At 38.7% G+C, this 19191-nt stretch overlaps 1 protein-coding gene across 4 annotated transcripts in view; it reads left to right on the forward strand.

Moving 5' to 3' along the window:
* Positions 1 to 19191, forward strand: part of Myo1d (myosin ID) — a 343577-nt gene that overhangs the window by 49070 nt on the left and 275316 nt on the right. For 2 of the 4 annotated variants that reach the window (XM_074046362.1, XM_074046359.1), the window contains exon 2: positions 6157 to 6186. The exons of the other annotated variants lie outside the window; for them this stretch is intronic. In XM_074046362.1, the coding sequence (XP_073902463.1) occupies positions 6157 to 6186 (30 nt within the window). The remainder of the gene's footprint in view (positions 1 to 6156; positions 6187 to 19191) is intronic. 4 annotated transcript variants of the gene reach the window in all.

The raw sequence follows: 19191 nt of genomic DNA on the forward strand, positions 1-19191 counted from the left end.
CCTGTTCTTTCTAAGGCAGTAAACTGACTGCTGTAAGTAAAGCATCCCCATAATTTTTTTTCCATATATGTCTTAAAAGCATTCATTCATGTCAACAATTTTATTGACTTTCCTGTCCAGGCTCTGTGCTGACTGGGTAAGAATGGGACTGCTGATTGTAGACAAGTGAACAGGAAATTTCAATAAAGTATGGCTAAGAGCTTGTGAAAGCAGAAGTGCCTTAGGAGTAGATGGGAGAGGATAAGCTAACCAACATTTGGAGAGGCAGAAAGAATGCATCATGAGTATCTCTAAAATAACTCAAAATGCTTTAGGAAATGTCTTCTTCCTAGAGCAAGCAGTCAGTTCTCAGATATATAGTAATGAACATTTTCATAGCACTTTATTTCCTCTTTTTTTAAAATGAGTATTGTTTTAAGGAAACAACAGTCAACTTCCATCATGCCCAGCCAATTAAAATTACTAGTGGTTTCAAAACTCTATGCATATGACCATGTGACTTTAATTTAGAAAAAAAAAATTTTTTTTTTGTAGTTCTGAACATTGAACCCAGACTTGAGCTATGCACTATTTCTTTTGTTTGTGTTTTCTTTTTGAGACATGGTCTAGCTAACTTCACCTAGGCTAGTCTTGAACTTTCAATCCTCCTACCTCCACCTCCTGCATTGCTGGGATTATACGCATGTACCACCACACTTGACTTCAGCAGCTATTTCTAATATCAGAATTTTCACATAAGCCACAGCAGAGATAACAAAGATATGCTACTCTTTAGATGAAATCTTTTAGTCTTAAATTTAAAATTTTTTCATCACTTTTAGTTCTGGTTTACTTTTTAATCCTTATTTTTTATTACTAAAGGAAAGCATGCTAGTAATAGTCAAACATCAGAAGTAAATGAAGTGAAATATGAAATTTCTTCCCTCTCTTCCCCTCAAACAATCTTAATCCCCCAATGTAACATGTAGTCATTTGAATAACCAACTATTTACATGTTTCTGAGAGAAAGAAAGGTGGAAGGAAGTGGGGAGAGCTAAAGAGAGAGAGAGATTGTGTTTGTGTGTGCAACATACTATGTAATTTCAAATTAAAATATAAGAGACTATGCCATAATAAGGTATGGTTTCTTTTCCTTAACCTTTTTCCATGTCAGTATATTGAATTCTGCCTCACTCATTCCAATGACTGTATGACTTTTCAGTATGACTATGACAGTTCTCCTTTTCACAAACATTGCTGATAGTGTAGTGTTGCACACATACCACAGCAGATATACTTGTATGTGTATTTTTGTACACTGGCAAAATTGTAGGACAGCTGCCTCCAGTGTGATTGCTGAGAATTTGCTTATACACACCCTCATTTGAAGGTTCTGTGCAATACAAGACCAAATTTCTCTCAGATGTTTCTACTGAACCTACATAACTTTATCCCTTTAACACTAGAGTTTGCCGTTATACCTATCTTTTGCTAATTCTAGTAGTTAAGATATGGAATGTCATTTTATTGTTTGTTCCTGGATTGTCAGTAAAGTAGAATATCTTTTTCAAGATATATTAGTTACTTGTAGTTTGAATTTTATTCTATCCTTTTTATTTGTTGATGATTTCCTTTTTTTTTTTTTCCCTTGCTTTAGTTATTTTTCAGATAGGATTTAACATTTTTTGCCCAGACTGGCCTGGACCACAGTCCTCCTACCTATGCCTCCCAAGTAGCTGGGATAACAGGTGTGTACCATCATGCCCAGCTTGTTGATTGAGATGAGGGGGGAGGAGTCTCACTAACTCTTTGCCCTGGCAGGCCTTGAATGTGATCCTCTTAATCTCCACCTTATGAGTAGCTGAGATTATACTCATGAGACCCTACAGAGATTATCAGCACCTGGCCTTTCTTACTGATTTTTAATAAATATTATAATTTATAAATATTACTCATATATAAGTTGGAATTTTTTTTTCATTTGGTCTTTTAAGTTTGTATATAGTGACCTGTGAAATAAAAATTTTATTTATCTACTTATTTTGGTAGTACTGTTTGAATTTGGGGCCTCATGCTTGCTAGGTAGGGGCTCAACCACTAGAGTCTTGTGTTTTTGTCCAAGCCAGCCAGAACCACAATCCTCCTTATTTATGCCTCCTGCATAGCTGAGATGACTAGTGTGTATCACCATACTCAGCTTATTGATTGAGATGGAGTCTTGCTAACTTTTTGCCTGGGCTAGCCTCAAATCACTATCCTCCTGATGTCTGCCTCCCAAGTTGCTGGTATTACACATGTGAACCCCTGCACCTGGCATAGTTTTAATTTTTATATAGTCAGATCTTTCAACTTTTCCCTTTATGGCCTTTTGGTTTTATATAATGGCTCAAATCCAAGGTTATGAAAATGTTCACCTATTTATTTTTATCCTATTATTTCCATAGTTTTATTTGTTATGTTAAATTGAAAGTACATTTGGAATTTATTTTTATGTACTATATGAGGATAGAGATCTAATTTTAATTAGATAATTTGTCCTTTAATCATTATTTAGTATTGCAACAGTTATCACATGTTTTTCATTTGAGTGACAGTTCCTGGACTGATGTCTGCTGTTTTATTGAGTTATGTGTTTGTTTTGCTTAGAAGCAGTTTTGTGTGGTGAGTTAAGAGCACTGAGTCTGGAGAAAAGCCCTGGGTCCACTTTGAGCCATCACTTGCTGGCTGTGTGACCTCAGACAATGAGGCAGTCTTCCTAAGTCCCAATTTTATCATGTATAAAGTATGGGCCATATACTCATTACTTCACAGGATTGTGAGAACTAAATGAAACAGTACACACAGAATACCTAGGACAGTGCCTGGCCCATGACAAGCACCTAACAAGCAGTTAGCTGTTAGCACTACCATTACTGTAACCATGAATGCTAACTCTTGATACTATGTTTTGCCATCCAAAAGGACAAAAATCTTTTTTTTCCTTTTAAAAGGAAACTTTTAAACCAAACTTTTCAAGGTTCAAAATGAAAGTTCATTAACATTTCGGGTGCAGTTACTTTAAATTTGCAAGTTCAATTTTAGGAAAATTGGTGTCAACTTTCAGAATTCCTTTGATCCAAATGAATCTTTTATATTCAGCATTATAATTTGATTTTACTTTGTGATCATTGTGAGTCTTGTTTTTAATGATTTTATATGATGGCTTATTGATATGAAAGTTATATTTGGTCTTAGTTCTGTCTTATTTTGTGCATTTTTGCCTTTAATGCTTTTATAATAGTCTTTGCACTATGTTTAGTGTTTGTATTCTTTGTTTTATGTGTGTTTTCTGACAATTTGAACATTTAAAATTAGTTTTTAATGTTTTTTTTCTCTAATAGTTACTTTTATAATTACAACTTTACATTCTTTCTCAGGTTTCCTTAGCTGTTATTAGTTTTTTTAGATGTATTTCAGGTAGGATTATATTTTGTGTTTATGGAATAGAACTCTAGTATTAATGACTTAACCAAATGGGGGGTTATTCTTCCCATAAAATGAACAGTGTAGAGGTCAGCAGCTGGGCTGGCTTTGCAGCTTCACTTTGTCATCAGTGTCCCTGACCCAACCTACCCTCCCAGTAGGCTATTCTTGGCTTGTAGCTTTTGTGTTCCTGCTTGTCCCATGGTCATACGATAGTTGCCTCACCTCCCAATTCTAGACAGGAGGGGGAGGGGGAAAAAAGAGAGAGGGGAAACAGAAAAGAGGTACCTTTATTGGGGAAGCAAAACTTTCCTAGAAACCCTAACTTACCTCTCATTAAACAAACTTTGTCACATGACTACCTCCCTGTCACCTCTAGCTGGGGGGGTGGTATTTTTAACTGAGCATACTGGTCCTCTGAACCAAACTAGAGTTCTGTTAGTAAGAAAGTAAAAGGATACAGAGTAAGTGATTAGCTATGTGAGGCACAAGTTTACTTTTATACCTTCAAGTAATAACACATTACTTATTCATTAATAACTTAGGCCATGAACTGTAAGCTGTATCTTTTGAACCCTATTATGGAAGATAAAGAAGTCAAAATACTTACATGACCTTCTACCTTTTTGCCTCTTTCACCTTCTGGTTTTTATTGCTGTAACCTGAGTCCTAGGCCTAAAGGCCTGACTCAGGGGGTTCTAACATGTCAGGTCCAGTCACCTTAAAGAAAGCAAACTAAAATAATGGTGAAAGTAGGAAAGGATTTAATCAGCAGAACTATGTTGGGAAGATAGAAAGCAAGCATCCCTGCCCATCTTCAGGGTACAGACATGTGGTTTAGGTTTAAACAGAGGAAGAATTGGGGCAGTGGGCAAGAGGTATACATAATTACACAATCTTGGTGAAAACTGTGGTCTGGTTGATTATTATCTTAGTTCTGGTTTATGCAAGATGCCTGGAAGAAGTCATTATTGCTTGAGGGGACAATCTTGTTCCCATGAGATGATTGCTTCTGCTTGGGGGTAATCTCATAGTGGAGCCATCTGTCTTATGTTCCTGGATCCAAGGCTACTGCAGGTTTAGGATGTGACTGGAGACTTTCTGGAGACTGTCAGGCACCCTTTCAGGAGGTCTGGAATAGGACATTGTAAAAGCTGATAGTAAGATACCTCAGATACTCTTATCTAACCTTTGAAGGGAGGTTAGGCATCACCAGTTTTTAGGCAGATACTCCTTGAGTGATTAACATGCCTACATGCAGAGTTAAGCAGGTGTCTGACCCCATGTTTTAAGACAAAGGAGAGAGATGTAAAATGAAGACAGAGATGCCAAGCTTTTGTCCTGCTTTTTGTTAACCTATGGGCCCAAGTGAGGAGTCAATGCTTTTTAGCAAAAGCAGTTTTTAAGTACCCATAATATTACTTTTGTTATTTTAAATATACATTACCACTTTTATATAACATTCTTATTCTCTCCATTAATAGATTCAGCGTTTGCCTTTAATCTTTGTGCTTCAACTTTTCCATTCATTTCTTGGTGGTTACTGTTCATCTCTTAAGTTTTTCAGAATGTACTCATGTGAACTATATTGTTCCATTCTTGCATGTTTTCAATTTACTGCCTGATGCCTTTATAGTAAAATGATACTTTGGGGATAAAAGTCTCCAGTTTTACTTCCTTTGTAACATTGCCATGCTGTTTTCTGAGGTTGACTATTACTGAAAGTCCTAGGGAGACCAGCCTGATTTTTCTCTCATAGGTGGCCTAATTTTGTTTTGTTTTCCATAGTGGGCAAGGAATTAGTTTGGTTGTTTTTATCTTTGAAGCCCAGTAGCCTCACCAGCATATGTCTTGGTGTTAATTCATCTCTACTAAATTGTCTTAGAACATATGTACCTTTTCAATATGAACATTTAAAACGACTTCTCAAATTCCACCCCCCACCCCTGCCGACCAAGACCTCTCACTTGCTAGGCAATACCCACAGTCCTTTTTTTTTTTTTTTATTTGAGATAGAGCCTGGCCAACTTTTTCTGGATCATCCTCCTGTCTGGAGTTACAGGTGTGTACCACCATGCCTGGCTTAAGTTTCTTGAATTGTCTTGGAATGCTTTTCATTTTTGTGTGTTCTTTTTTTCAGAGATGTCAATCAAAGATGTTGATTCTGTCTCTCCCTGTGTCTATTATTTTCTCTCTAATTCCTTTGTTTTCCATTTTATTTTATCACTCTTCTCTAGTTTATCACAGCCCTAGATTTGTTTTAGGGGGGTTTACTCCTTTTTACAGCTTCTGATGTGACCTCTTTTAAAAATGTGTTTGTTTCATTCTTTTCTTTTCTGAGCACTAATGAAATTTCCACCTTCAGTAATAGTATCATTTCTTGTTTGAGCTGTTTTATTTCTCTTTTAAGCACTTGTTTCATAAAGGCTATATTAGTTTGGGAGGTCAGAAATCTGACAAAGGTCTCACTAGACTAAAATCAAGATGTTGGTAGAGCTATATTCCTTTCTGGAGCGTCTAGGAGAGACTCCCCATTTTCTTACCTTTTTTACATTCTGAAGATTGCTAACAGGCCTCGACCCAGGGCCTTCTGTTCTTATTTTCAAAGCCAGTATCCTCAGTTTAAGACCTTTGCACATTGTAGAGCTCTGACCTTCACCAATCATACTTCCCTAAAACTCTGTCTTCTTTTTTGTCTCCCTGTTCCACTTTTAGGACCTTTGTGATTACGTTGGACCCACCCAGGTAATCCAGGATGATCTCCCTCTTTTAAAAGTAACTGATTAGCTAATACCATTAGCTAAATTCCCTTTGCCATATAAGGTTCTAGGTTGGCGGGGAGAAACACTAGTTCTGCCGCCCACAAAGAACATTTTAAAATTAGTATTTTTGTGTTTTTACCTGGTCTTGTAAGATTATCTTACTCTATATAGTTCCATGTTATTTTCTACATATTCATTCAGGGATGGCTCCCTCTCTCCTCTCCTCTCTTCTCCTCTCCTCTCCTCCCCTCCCCTCTCCTCCCCTCCCCTTCCCCTCCCCTCTCCTCCCCTCCCCTTCCCCTCCCCTTCCCTCCCCTCCCCTCCCCTTTCCTCCCCTCCCCTTCCCTCCCCTCCCCTTCCCCTCCCCTTCCCTCCCCTCCTCTTCCCCTCCCCTCCCCTTCCCCTCCCCTCCCTTCTCCTCTCCTCTCTGCTCTCCACTCTCCCCTCTCCCCCCCATCTTTTTTCCCTTAGTTTTTAAACAAAACGTTTATTCTCTTAAGTAGAAGGAGTTTTCTCCTGATGGACTATGTGTGGACTAGAGGTTGGTGTTATAAGCTTCTGTTCCTGGTAGTTTAAGGTAGATTTGTCCATAGAACTCAGTTCTGTGCCAGGACTAGATGTCCCAGGAGCCACAGTGAGGCCCCAGGCTGTCTGAAATGTATGTGGTGGGGGAGCATGTAGTCCTGCTGCTTTTCAGTTGGCAGAGATGAGAACTTGTAGGGCTCCTTGGCCAGCCTGTAGTTTCCCACCACAGTATTATTCCTGCCTCCCTCATAGTTCTTAAAAATAAGTTTTGTTTTATGTACTTATGTATTTATCTTAGTTTATTGGCATTGGAATAGTACTAGAATTGAAATGACACAAATGGAGGTTATACTACACTGATGACTGGACTGCCTGCCCATTGTCTATAACCATTTCCCTCCCCCCAGTTTTATTGAGGTTTAATTAACAAAATTATATATAATTTGTACAGTGTGATTTTTGACATTCATATACCTTTTGAAATGATTATCACAATCAAGCTAATTTAACATATCACCTCACATACTATTACTATTGTGTGTATATGGTGAGACTTTGTTTGAGACAAAATATGGCCCAGGTTGGCCTTGAATTCAAGATCCTCCTGCCTTGCCACCCAAGAGCTGGGATTCCAGGTGTGTGCCACCATGCATGGCCTGGGCATTCTTAAGATTTACTTTCTTAGCAAATTTCAAGTATGTGGTATATTATTATTAGCTGTTGTCACCATACCATCCTTTAGGTCTCTAGAACTTCCTCAACTGTAACTGAAAGTTTGTATCTTTCAATGAAAATATCCCCATTTTTCCACCTCCTGGCCTTTTAACCATTATTCTACTGTTTCAGTAAGTTTGACTTGTTAGACTTCATATTATAAGTGAGCTCATGCAATATTTGTCATTCTACATCTAGCTTATTTCATTTAGCATAATGTCCTCCAGATTCATCCATCTTGTTGCAAATGACAGATTTCTTTCATTTTAAAGGCTGAATAATATTTGGGAGGCCAGTCACAGTTTCTTTACCTGTTCATCCAACAACAGATACATGGGTTGTTTTCATATTATGTTTGTTGGCTACAATGAACATGGGAGTAAAGATATTTCTTTAAAATAGTGATTTTATTTCCTTAGGCTATATGCCCAGGAGTATGATTGCCAGATCATATGGTAGATCTATTTTTAGTTTTTTGAGGAATCTTCAAACTGTTTTCTATAATCACTGTACCAATTTACATTCCCACCAGCAGTGTGCAAGAGCTCCTTTTTCTCTGCATCCTCACCCTGTACCTTTTAAAGAGAGATTACCCTGCTGTGGCCCTTGAGCAGTGGACTTGCTTTAAATCACCTGAATCTCAATGTTTCCCATCTACCCCAACCCTGCCCAACTGGGATAGGACTTGTTCCAGAGATGCCAGTCTGTGCACATAACAGCAACCTGAGGCTGGCTGCATTAGTTTTACTTGGTCAGTTTTAAGCACAAGTGCATGTTGTCTGGGTTCAAATTCAGACTCAATTACTTACTAGTTGTGTAGCTTTAGAAAGTTATTCAAGAGTTACTATGTCTTAGTTTCCTTCTCTGAAAATTATATTCTATCTAAGGTTCTTTTGAAAATTAAAAATACTGTAGTTAACCAAATCATGTCCTCACAACAGTCTCTGGTTTATACTCAAAGCTTCACAAATGCATTATTAGTTTTCTGTTAGAAATTTGGTCTTAGGGGCTAGGGCAGTAGCTTAAGCCTGTAACCCTTGGTACTTGGGATGCAAATATCTGGAGGATCATGGTTCAAGGTCACCTGGGCAAAATGTTCTAGAGACCCAATCTCAACCAATGACGGTGCAGTGGTTAACGCTTTTCATCCCAGCTATGCAGGAAGCATAAATAGGAGGATCGCAGTCTAGGCCAGCCTAGATATAAATGCAAGACCCTACTGAAAAATATCTATAGCAGAAAGGGTTACGAGCATTGCACAAGTGGTAGAGGACCTGTATAGCAAGTGCAAGATCTTGAGTTCAAACCCTAATACTACCAAAAGAAAGAAAGACAACAAAAGAAAACTGAGAAATATAGACTTAGGAACTAAACAACTAGAAGACTTGCTTGTAGAAACTACAGGTGGAGTGTGGAGATAGAGCAGAGGTTCTACATACAGGTATGGGCAGTTGGCTTCTGAGAAAGGTGAAAGACAGTTCAGTGGAGAAAAGATTCTTTTTTAAAAAGAAGCATTTGAATTTTTATTTATTTTTTTAAAAAAATCACGAGAAGGATTTTAAGCTTTGGAAATACTCATATAGAGATTGGTTAGTTCAGTTCACATGTCCAGGTTCACTTGGTTCAGTTCACATACTCCAGAGTAATAAATAAACAAATGAAAAATAAATAAATAAAAACACTGGTTGTTACTCCTTTTTGAGGTCACTGCCCTCCTGAGAAATCTGGTGAAAGTACTGACATTTCCTGAAAAAGAATCCAGCTTTATATGTAAACACACATACAGTCAAGTCAAGCATACTTGCCGTAGAGAATGATACCAGGGGCTATGGCAGGTCAAAGTCATCTGCCAGTCATATGTATGAAGATGCAGAACTGTCATCAAAGCAGAAGGAGATGTTTTGTAAAGGGAGGGGAACAAACTGAGAAGAGAGAAACAGAAGCCCTTCAGTTTTGGTTCCAGTAATTTTTACCCCAGGATTCCTGTAAGCTCTCCACTTGTCTCTTCATAGTGAATGTCCTTGGGTATAACCAAACTGGCCATAGCATCCTGTCTTGCAACCAAACTAGCCAGACCAAAAAAAGATGGCACTCACTCCTACATGATGAAGAATTATTGCTGTGTCATTTCAGATTGTTTTTAGCCAACGTTATGAAGTTTGTCTGTGGCATAATTATATCAACAGCAAATGCTTTTAGAATAAAGTGAATAACCAGCCACAGTTACTTTTCAGTGGCCGCTAACTTCCTTTTTTGTAGGTTGAACACTTTCCAGTCATATCCTATTTTTTAAAAATATTCCATTATAAGGAAAAAGCAAGAAAGAAGTGACATCAGTCTCTCAGGTAGAATTTTTTTTTCACTTTGCTTACTTTTTAAGTTTTTGAACTGCAAACAAGGCAGAACCTTATAACATTTTATAGCTTGAAAGGATTTTAAAGATTTTGTAGTCCCACCACTTTCAGATGTAGAAAGCTCAACCCTAGTGCCCACAATAACCTTATGTGGTATAATACCCTCACTCCCAGTTAAGTCCTTGTCCCAGATCAAATATACAGCCAGAAATGGAATCAGGATTTAAACCTGCATCTTCCTGATTACACAATATGTTATAATGCCTCCCTGGGCTCTAAAACTCAGGCTAGAGAAGAGTAAGGCTTTTTCTCATCTTCCTTAGTCTTTATTATAGCTTCTGTTCAAAGAAAAAAAGCTAGAAGCATACAAGCTCTACTTTTTGATCTTTGAGCTAAACAGGTCTTGAATTACCCACTTAACGTCTTCCTCCATGGCAAGGTAGTCTCATCTGAGTAGACATCTTTCCACTGAGCTCTTGGATGCTGAGCCACCTTTCCCTCCATACAGAGGCTTCATGTAGAGCCTCTTCTTGTTGGTGCTAGGGAGGAGAGCCAGAGACTAGTAGGCAGCAGAGATCCACGGTGTGAACATCATCATAACTAATACTGCTCATAGAGCATGAAGGGGAGCTTAAGAGCATTGTCTCTAGAAATCTCAGCTCTTTCTCTCCAACATGTGAGTAACCTTGGGCAAATACCTACTGCTACTTGAAATCTGTTTTTTCATCTGTGATATGGGAGGTTGTTTGTTTGTTTGTTTGTTTTTAACAAAGTATCACAGGATTCTGAGGATTTGGGGTAAACCACTTAACACACTGCCTGACAAGGTAATGCTTGATAAATGTTAGCTGCTGTTATATACTTGAAGATAGTTTAGAGAAAAAGTGAGGAATAAGTAACATCAGCTCTTCTATTAAAATTAATTTTTAAAAACTTTTTAATCTGAAAACAAGTCATGACTTGCTAGGCTTTTATAGCTGCAAAGGATTACTTTCCTCAAAAATGTGAACTTCTGTGTTTAGCTGACATACCAGTTTTTAAACTGCACTCATTTTATGAGTGTAAAATATTAGCTTTAAAATTTATAAAATGTATATGTATTTTATGGCTATAATGAAAACAAGTAGAAATATGTTCTTGTTCTAAATTGTTTCCTGGCTAAACTTTTAAATAATGTGGCTGTTTTCTTGTTTCTCAGCAGCATTAACAGAGCTTCAGTCCCCATATCTTTTAGAACTGTAAAATTTACACATTTAAAAAATGTGTTCTTCACCCACAGAGTGGGAGAAAATATTTGCCAACTATACATCAGACAAAGGACTGATAACCAGAATATATAGGGAACTTAAAAAACTAAATTCTCCCAAAACTAATGAACCAATAAAGAAATGGGCAAGTGAACTAAACAGAACTTTCTCAAAAGAAGAAATTCAGATGGCCAAAAAACACATGAAAAAATGCTCACCATCTCTAGCAATAAAGGAAATGCAAATTAAAACCACGCTAAGATTCCACCTCACCCCTGTTAGAATAGCCATCATCAGCAACACCACCAACAACAGGTGTTGGCGAGGATGCGGGGGAAAAAGGAACCCTCTTAAACTGTTGGTGGGAATGTAGACTAGTACAACCACTCTGGAAAAAAATTTGGAGGCTACTTAAAAAGCTAGACATCGATCTACCATTTGATCCAGCAATACCACTCTTGGGGATATACCCAAAAGACTGTGACACAGGTTACTCCAGAGGCACCTGCACACCCATGTTTATTGCGGCACTATTCACAATAGCCAAGTTATGGAAACAGCCAAGATGCCCCACCACTGACGAATGGATTAAGAAAATGTGGTATCTATACACAATGGAATTTTATGCAGCCATGAAGAAGAACGAAATGTTATCATTCGCTGGTAAATATTCACTGGTAAATGGATGGAATTGGAGAACATCATTCTGAGTGAGGTTAGCCTGGCCTAAAAGACCAAAAACCGTATGTTCTCCCTCATATGCGGACATTAGATCACAGGCAAACACAACAAGGGCACTGGACTTTGAGCACATGATAAAAGCGAGAGCACACAAGGGAGGGGTGAGGATAGGTAAGACACCTAAAAAATTAGTTAGCATTTGTTGCCCTTAACGCAGAGAAACTAAAGCAGATACCTTAAAAGCAACTGAGGCCAATAGGAGAAGGGGACCAGGAACTAGAGAAAAGGTTAGATCAAAAAGAATTAACCTAGAAGGTAACACACACGCACAGGAAATTAATGTGAGTCAACTCCCTGTTTGGCTATCCTTATCTCAACCAGCAAAAACCCTTGTTCCTTCCTGTTATTGCTTGTACTCTCTCTTCAACAAAATTAGAAATAAGGGCAAAATAGTTTCTGCTGGGTATTGAGGGGCTGGGGAGGAGAGGGAGGGGGCGGTGTGGGTGGTAAGGGAGGGGGTGGTGGCAGGGGGGAGAAATGACCCAAGCCTAGTATGCACATATGAATAATAAAACAATAAAAATTTAAAAATTAAAAAATAATAAAAAAAAGAATTGCGGTCTACTGCAGACTTGATTGGTTAGGAGCAAACCAAAGTTTTTAATTCATGATTTGTTTTGCAGTGCTGGGAATTGAACCCAGGGCCTACTCATGATAGACAAGTGCTATACTGAGCCCTTAAATTCAGTTTTACTAGTGCTACAGCACTCAAGTATGGAGAAACCAAAATAATTATTAAGATGACTTCTAAGTCTGAGACCTAAAGTAGTAATCAATATTGAAGTTTCCGTTTCTTCCCATGGCAGCTTGTGCTGTCCCTTCATCTGGAACATTCTCAGCCTTCTCACTTCACCTGTCTAGATCCTTATTCTTCTGGGCTGTGCTTTTATCTTAGTGAAACTTTCCCTATACTGCTTAGGTCTCATGTTTAGCACTAGTAGCATTTAGCTAGGCATGGTGGTACATTCCTATAATCCTTGTACTCAGGAGGATAAGGCAGGAGGAGCTTAAGTCCCAGATCAGCCTGGGCTACATGGCAAGACCCTGTCTTGAAAAAAAGAAGGAAAGAAAGAAATATACAGATACCACCACCATCCCTCCCCCAAGTACTGTTAGCACTCTGCTCTCCTCCTACAACCAAATTTGTCTGGATTATAATAATATGGTTTATCTATAATTTAAAAAACTGTGCCCTTCACTTGACTCTTAATTTCTATCAGGGTAGGAACCAAACATGTTTTTACTGCTATATCCTTAGTGTCAGCCAGCACACTTAGGCACATAGACATCCTCAATAAATACTGACTGATGGATGAGTAAATTCTTGTTGGGATGTTGTAGCTAAGAGATATTGAGAGGAATCAACTGGCTACTTCCCTTGGGGTTTCAGATCATGTTAGTGGCTCTTAGGTTACCATGGGTAAAGGGTTTCTTGTAGGTTTGCAAGTCCAGCAATTTGATTTTTATCATTGTGATTATCAAAGTTATTAGTACTATTAAACTCACCAGAAACTAATTTGCATCCCAGAATACAACTTTTGAGCTTCTATAATAGAAAATGTACCTCAGCACTGGATTTATGGTCTGTACCATGTTGTGGTGTGGCAGTGACAGTAATCACTGAACTTCTCTCCATTACCTGGCCTACCTCACAGTTAGGTTGGGACCACATGACCAGTACTGACTAGTGAACTCTGAGCAAAAGTGGTAGACATCACTTTGGGGATGAGGTAGTTAAGAGCCAAATGTGATTTCTTTGTTCTTTCTCTTTTGCCATGGCAACTTGGTACACCATGTGCTCTAGTTGACAAATCTCCAAGATGGAGGAGAGCTGGCTAACAAGGACTGGACTTACATGTGTTAGAAATAAACCTTTGTTGTGTTGGTCAGTGAGATTTCAGGGGCTTATTTGTTACTATAGTTTAACCTAGTTTATTCTGATTACTAAAATGGGGAACTTTCTCTTGATTTGTAGGTTTCTATTCAGAGAAATAAATTATAAAGATAGAGGTTATTTTTTAGGAAAACCCTCCACATTTTGAGCTCTTTTTTCCCTTGTCTTTAGATTGCCCAAAATAATAACTATGCTTTTTATAAAAATTATGTGATTAAGCACTAACATGAAAATTTTAAGTAATTAATGAATACTCACTAAGATTTGTAGTACTTTAGAAATAATAGTCATCATTCTTTTTTTTTTTTGGCAGTACTGGGGTTTGAACTTAGGGCTTCACACTTGCTAGGCAAGTGCTCTACCACTTGAGACACTCCTCCAGCCCCTAGTCATCATTCTTATTGAACCAAAAATTTGGAATTATTTCTTCCACCCTAATATTTTTGGTTTTTTCTTGGTGAATAAGGAAAATCCAGATTGCCTCACACTTGCTAGGCAGGTACTCTACCACTTGAGCTACACTGCCGGTCTTTTTTGCTTTGGTTATTTTTGAGATAGGGTCTCACTTTATGTGTGGACTGCAGTTCTCCTATTTATGCTTTCCAGTGTAGCTGGGGATGGCAGAACATGCAACCATGCCAAGCCATTGATTGAGATGGGGGTCTTATGAACTTTTTTGCTCAGGCTGGCCTTATACCACCATCCTCCCAATGTCTGCCTCCCAATATCTAGGTTTACAGGTTTGAACCACCATGTCTGGCCATTGAATGCCTAATTTCTTTAAGATACTATTAGATTCTGCAAGATGTGAGTTAGATACCTTGTCCTCAGAGTTTTACCATCTATAACAAAGACTGCTAACTATTCACAAAACTTTTATTTCCTGTCCTTTGGGGGCCCATCCTCCCTTCCAGTTATATGTGTCATGACTGAGTACTCACATGATTCTCTCTTGCCCCCTCTGCTGACTAGTCATTGATGCCCAAGGGAAACTTGACTGTATTGAAGGTGGCAGAGTTTCTGTCAGATGAGTCAGTAAGTGACTGCATAGAGCAAAGACTCATTCCTTTCCCCTAGAAGCACTTGTGTTGGACTAATGTGTGGATTACAAATAAACTTCTTGTATTAAGGCACTGAAAGTTTGCAGTTTATTTGTTATAGCAGTTATCATTACCCTAAGGCAACTTTTAATATGTAACACAACAGTTCCAAAGTATTTAAGTTTTCAAGAGTGATTAATTTGTCTTAATTTGTAATGCATCCCACTTGAAATAAACATGGTTTCATTTAAATTAGTCTGCTAATTCTCAGACTTGCTTTCATTATTCCAAATTACTTGACTCTTCTTGTAACAGCCAACTAATAGCTACTGTGATTAAGTAGGTCTTTTGTTTATCCTCCTTCCTTCCACACCATTTTATAAGGTCACATTTCTGTGTTTACAAATCCAAAGAGCATTTACTCTTATTTCTAAATGCAGTAGGAAAAAGGGAAGGAATACATTTAAAATGTCAGCACAAAAGTATTGTTTATACAGCTGACCTGGATTCTGGCAGGTTACTTTACTAAAAAGTGTTGCTGCCTTGAGAAGTTTACCAACATATTAAAAAAAAAGCTTCTCCATATTCAACCTTCTACTTAATGTCCAAACTAGATATCTGATTGTTCTTCATTTATGTCTCTCATCACCATCTTGCCTCTCTGATCAGTCACAGATGAGGTCACTTTAGTCTGCCAAACACCTTTTGCATCTGACCACCACTTTGCTCTAGTTTAGGTTTCAGTAAGTGTCCCATGGGTGCAGCATTCTCAACTAGTTCCCTGGCTTCAGTCTTAGCACTTCCATACTGAAGCCAGAGGGGCTTTCCAAAGTGCAGAATCAATTCCTCAGGCCTCTGCTTTAAAATTCTTTGCTTTTGGGAGAAAACCTATTTTTTAAAAAAACTGTGCTAGGGATCAATCCTAGGACCTCACATACTCTAGGCAAGTATTCTACCACTGAACTAAGCCCTCAGCCCAAACCTGTATTTCTTTTTTATTTTGTTTTGATTTTTGGTAGTACTGAAGTTTGAACTCAGTGCTTCATCTTTGCTAAACAGGTGCTCTACCATTTGAGCCATGCATCCAGCCCTTTTTTGCTTTATTTTTTCAGATAGAATCTGTATTTTCAGACTATCATACTCTTTATCTATGGGCACACCACTATGCCTGGCTTATTGGTTGAGATGGGGATGTTGCTAACTTTTTGCCTGGGCTGGACTCAAACTATGATCCGGATATCTGCCCTCATAGTAGCTTGGATCACAGGCATAACACAAGACCTATATTTTTAATGTGTCTTGTAAGGCCTGTATCTTCACTGATCAGTTCTCCTGTCTTGTTTCTCACTATCTTTCCTTCCCTTTCCTGCCATTATTACTTCTGCACTCTGTGCTCCAGCTTCCTGGACTTCTTTTCATTCATTAAACATGCTTCACACTTCTTTAAGCTTCTCAACCTCTGCCCCAGCTATAACCTCTGTGCAGAGCCCTTCTTTTCCCACCACGTCTAGTTCCCATCACCTTTGTTGTTCCCACACATCTTTTGTTGTCCGCTTAGATGTTACTTCGGGAATCCTCCTTTTAGATCCTTGGATGCTACCAACACCATCCTGCATTTTCTCTATTACAGCAGTTCCTCTGCTATGTTTTGCTTCTGCTGGCTTTGTTTCCCCTGTTAGGATGTCTGGAGGATTGTGGGCCATGATGATATTGATCACTGTTCCAATATCTCTTAGCACATTGCCCAGTACAGTAAATATGTAATATATGAGTAATAGGATGTATGAGAAATGTCTTTTTCAGACTTGTCTATAGGGTGATATTTAAGGATCTACTACGGATGCCTAAAGTTAGTGCCAGGATATCTTTCCAAGTGTTGGGAAATCTTTAGTACTGACCATTCATAGGAGAAATGATTGAATGCTGAATGTATTTTGAAAGTTAGATTAAAAGGATGTCCTGATGGATTGGAAGATGGGTGTGATTGGCTCCACATTTATAAGTTATATTTGCTTGATGAAAGTGTTCTGAAAAGTTAACATTGCAATTAAAGATATTTTGAGCACTAAATGACCTAACAATAGAAGATTCATATAAGTTTCTTATGTAACCTGGTATGTGCCATTTTGTAGGTACTCAATAGATATTATTTTCCTAATTTGTGACTTGGCATCTTGTCAAGGCAAAAAAGCTAAATGTGCTATACATGCTGCTGTACCTAAGCAAACCTACGCAGCAGGCAAAGCTGGTACCCATTGTTTGCTGGAATTCTGTGTCCTTTCCCTTGTTCTACACAGAATCCTGCAGGCTTAGGGCCAGGACTTATCCTCTGCACCTTCTACTCTAGTTGTTTTCCCAGCTTTCTCACTTGGAGAGTTTGTTACTATCGAGCTGTGTTCTTTCCTTCCAATCAAAACTGTTTTTTTTTATTGTATAACACTTCATCTCTACTTTTCTGACTGCTGCTATGTATGATTTCACTGTAACACAGTAGAAAGAGTTAAGAACATTTACTATGCTATCAGACTGTGGGGTTTGCATCTTGGCACTACCACCCTTGACCTTTTTAACCTTTGGCCAAGTCACTAGTCCTTGCTTATCCTCATTTTTTCCATAAGTGAAATGGGAATGGAAACTCTTAAAACTATGAGCTGATTGTTAGCCATCATGAGTCACAGTCATACCTGGTAATTTCAGCCACTTCTGTGGGCTCCTTCTGTACTGCTTCTTGAGTACCCATCCTTTAACCTTGTTTCCCACAGGAAACTCAAAGTCAAAATTCAAAACCAAACATATCAACTTTTTTGGTAAGCCAAGCTCCTCTCTTTTTGCAGCAGGATGCCTTGGCTACAAATAATAGAAATCCACACACAGACACCCCTACCAAAAAAGTGTCTGACACCATGAATAAAGTTGTTTTTCCCAGAACAATAGGCCTAGAGGTCAGATGAATCTACCATTGGCTGTTTACCTGAGTCATGTCCTTGAGAACCCATATCCTTTCCATTTCCTTGGTGTTTTGTCTTGTACTTTTAGACTGACTTCCTTACCTCAAGACAGAAATTCAAGTAACCTCTGCCTTTCACAGCATTCAAAAAGTATCCCCTCATCTTCACTCAGATCCAGGGAAACCTTCCTGGAACTGGGTGGAATAAGATTCCATTCCCTGAACATATGGCTGAACGAAAGGGGGACACCTGGACAGAATCAGAGTTCTAGGCAAAGAAGGAGGGTGGGGAAGAGTGAATGTGGGTGGAGAGTATACAGCATCTGCTACAGTGTTTGAAATATTTGGTAATTAGAAGAAGAAAAAATCCAAGAACGAAGAAGTCACACTGTAGTCAGGGAAATGAGGTAGCAGGTATTGTAGAAACTCAGGTCAGACTGGGGAGTGAGGCTGAACGGGATACATGTGAGAGACCCAGCTGGCATCCTGGGGACTAGACATAGGGATAAGAGAGTAGAGCCTTGTTTGGTGTCCAGTTTCTATTTGGCCAGTCATGGAGATGAGAAATACATCAGTGGTATTCAGTTAAGCCTTAAGCAGATTGAGTCTGAGACATCCTAGTAGGAATATTCCATAGGCAGTTAGAAGCAGTGTCTGGACTAGAAGTGTAGATTTCAAGATGCTTCTCCTTTGAGGGGAGAAACTCTACTACATCCCCTTTCCATCATTTTTGATGCTACTTTCCAGTCTGCTTTAGGCCGTCCTCTTTTTTCCTTTCCCCTCTTTGATCACAGCCTTCCCCCTTTATTCTTAAAGGAATGCTTACTTGGTGAAGCCAAGTCCACCAGTCTCCCAAAGGCTCAGTCTCAGGGGAGTCAAATAGCCATTCCTGTTAAAATTGATGCAGCATTGAAAAACTCAAATAATCTAGTTGATCTACTTTTTAAATGCTAATAAATCATTAAATCACAAAAACAACTCTCAAGCTGCAATATTTCCACTGCCAATCCCAGGAAATTGTGATAAATGGACAGAGTTATTTAAAGACATATTGAATGTTATGGACTTACCTTCTAGTCCTGTTTACCTAAAGGTAATAGGAATGGGCTAAGAAAAGGATGAAGGTAAGTAACCAGCAGGGCAGAGCAAGAGCAGTGATATGCAGTAGAACATGGGAGGTATCAACAGCAACCAGCTGGGGAATAATGTGGCTGAAAGGTGTGCATCACTGTGAAAAGTGGCAGGAGAGTGAGTGGTGGACTGCATTAGGAACTGATGACAACGATTGTAGATGAAGCTGCAGAGAAGAGCGCCCAGATGGGACAGGGAGGCTGAGAAAGGAAGGAAGGGCTGGGGAGCCATTGGCAGGAGAAACAGAAGGGCAGAAAACAGAGTTCTAAGGAAGACCCTGAAGTTGAGAATTCAGACTCAGGAAGAGTGTAAATGGTAGGAGATCATGCATCAGGATGTGCTGGGAGATTTTTCATAGGTCTAAATTGAAAATTGAAAACAAATATTCTTTTTTT

The sequence above is a fragment of the Castor canadensis genome, chromosome 11, assembly GCF_047511655.1.
Source record: "Castor canadensis chromosome 11, mCasCan1.hap1v2, whole genome shotgun sequence".
In the NCBI taxonomy this organism is placed as follows: domain Eukaryota; kingdom Metazoa; phylum Chordata; class Mammalia; order Rodentia; family Castoridae; genus Castor; species Castor canadensis.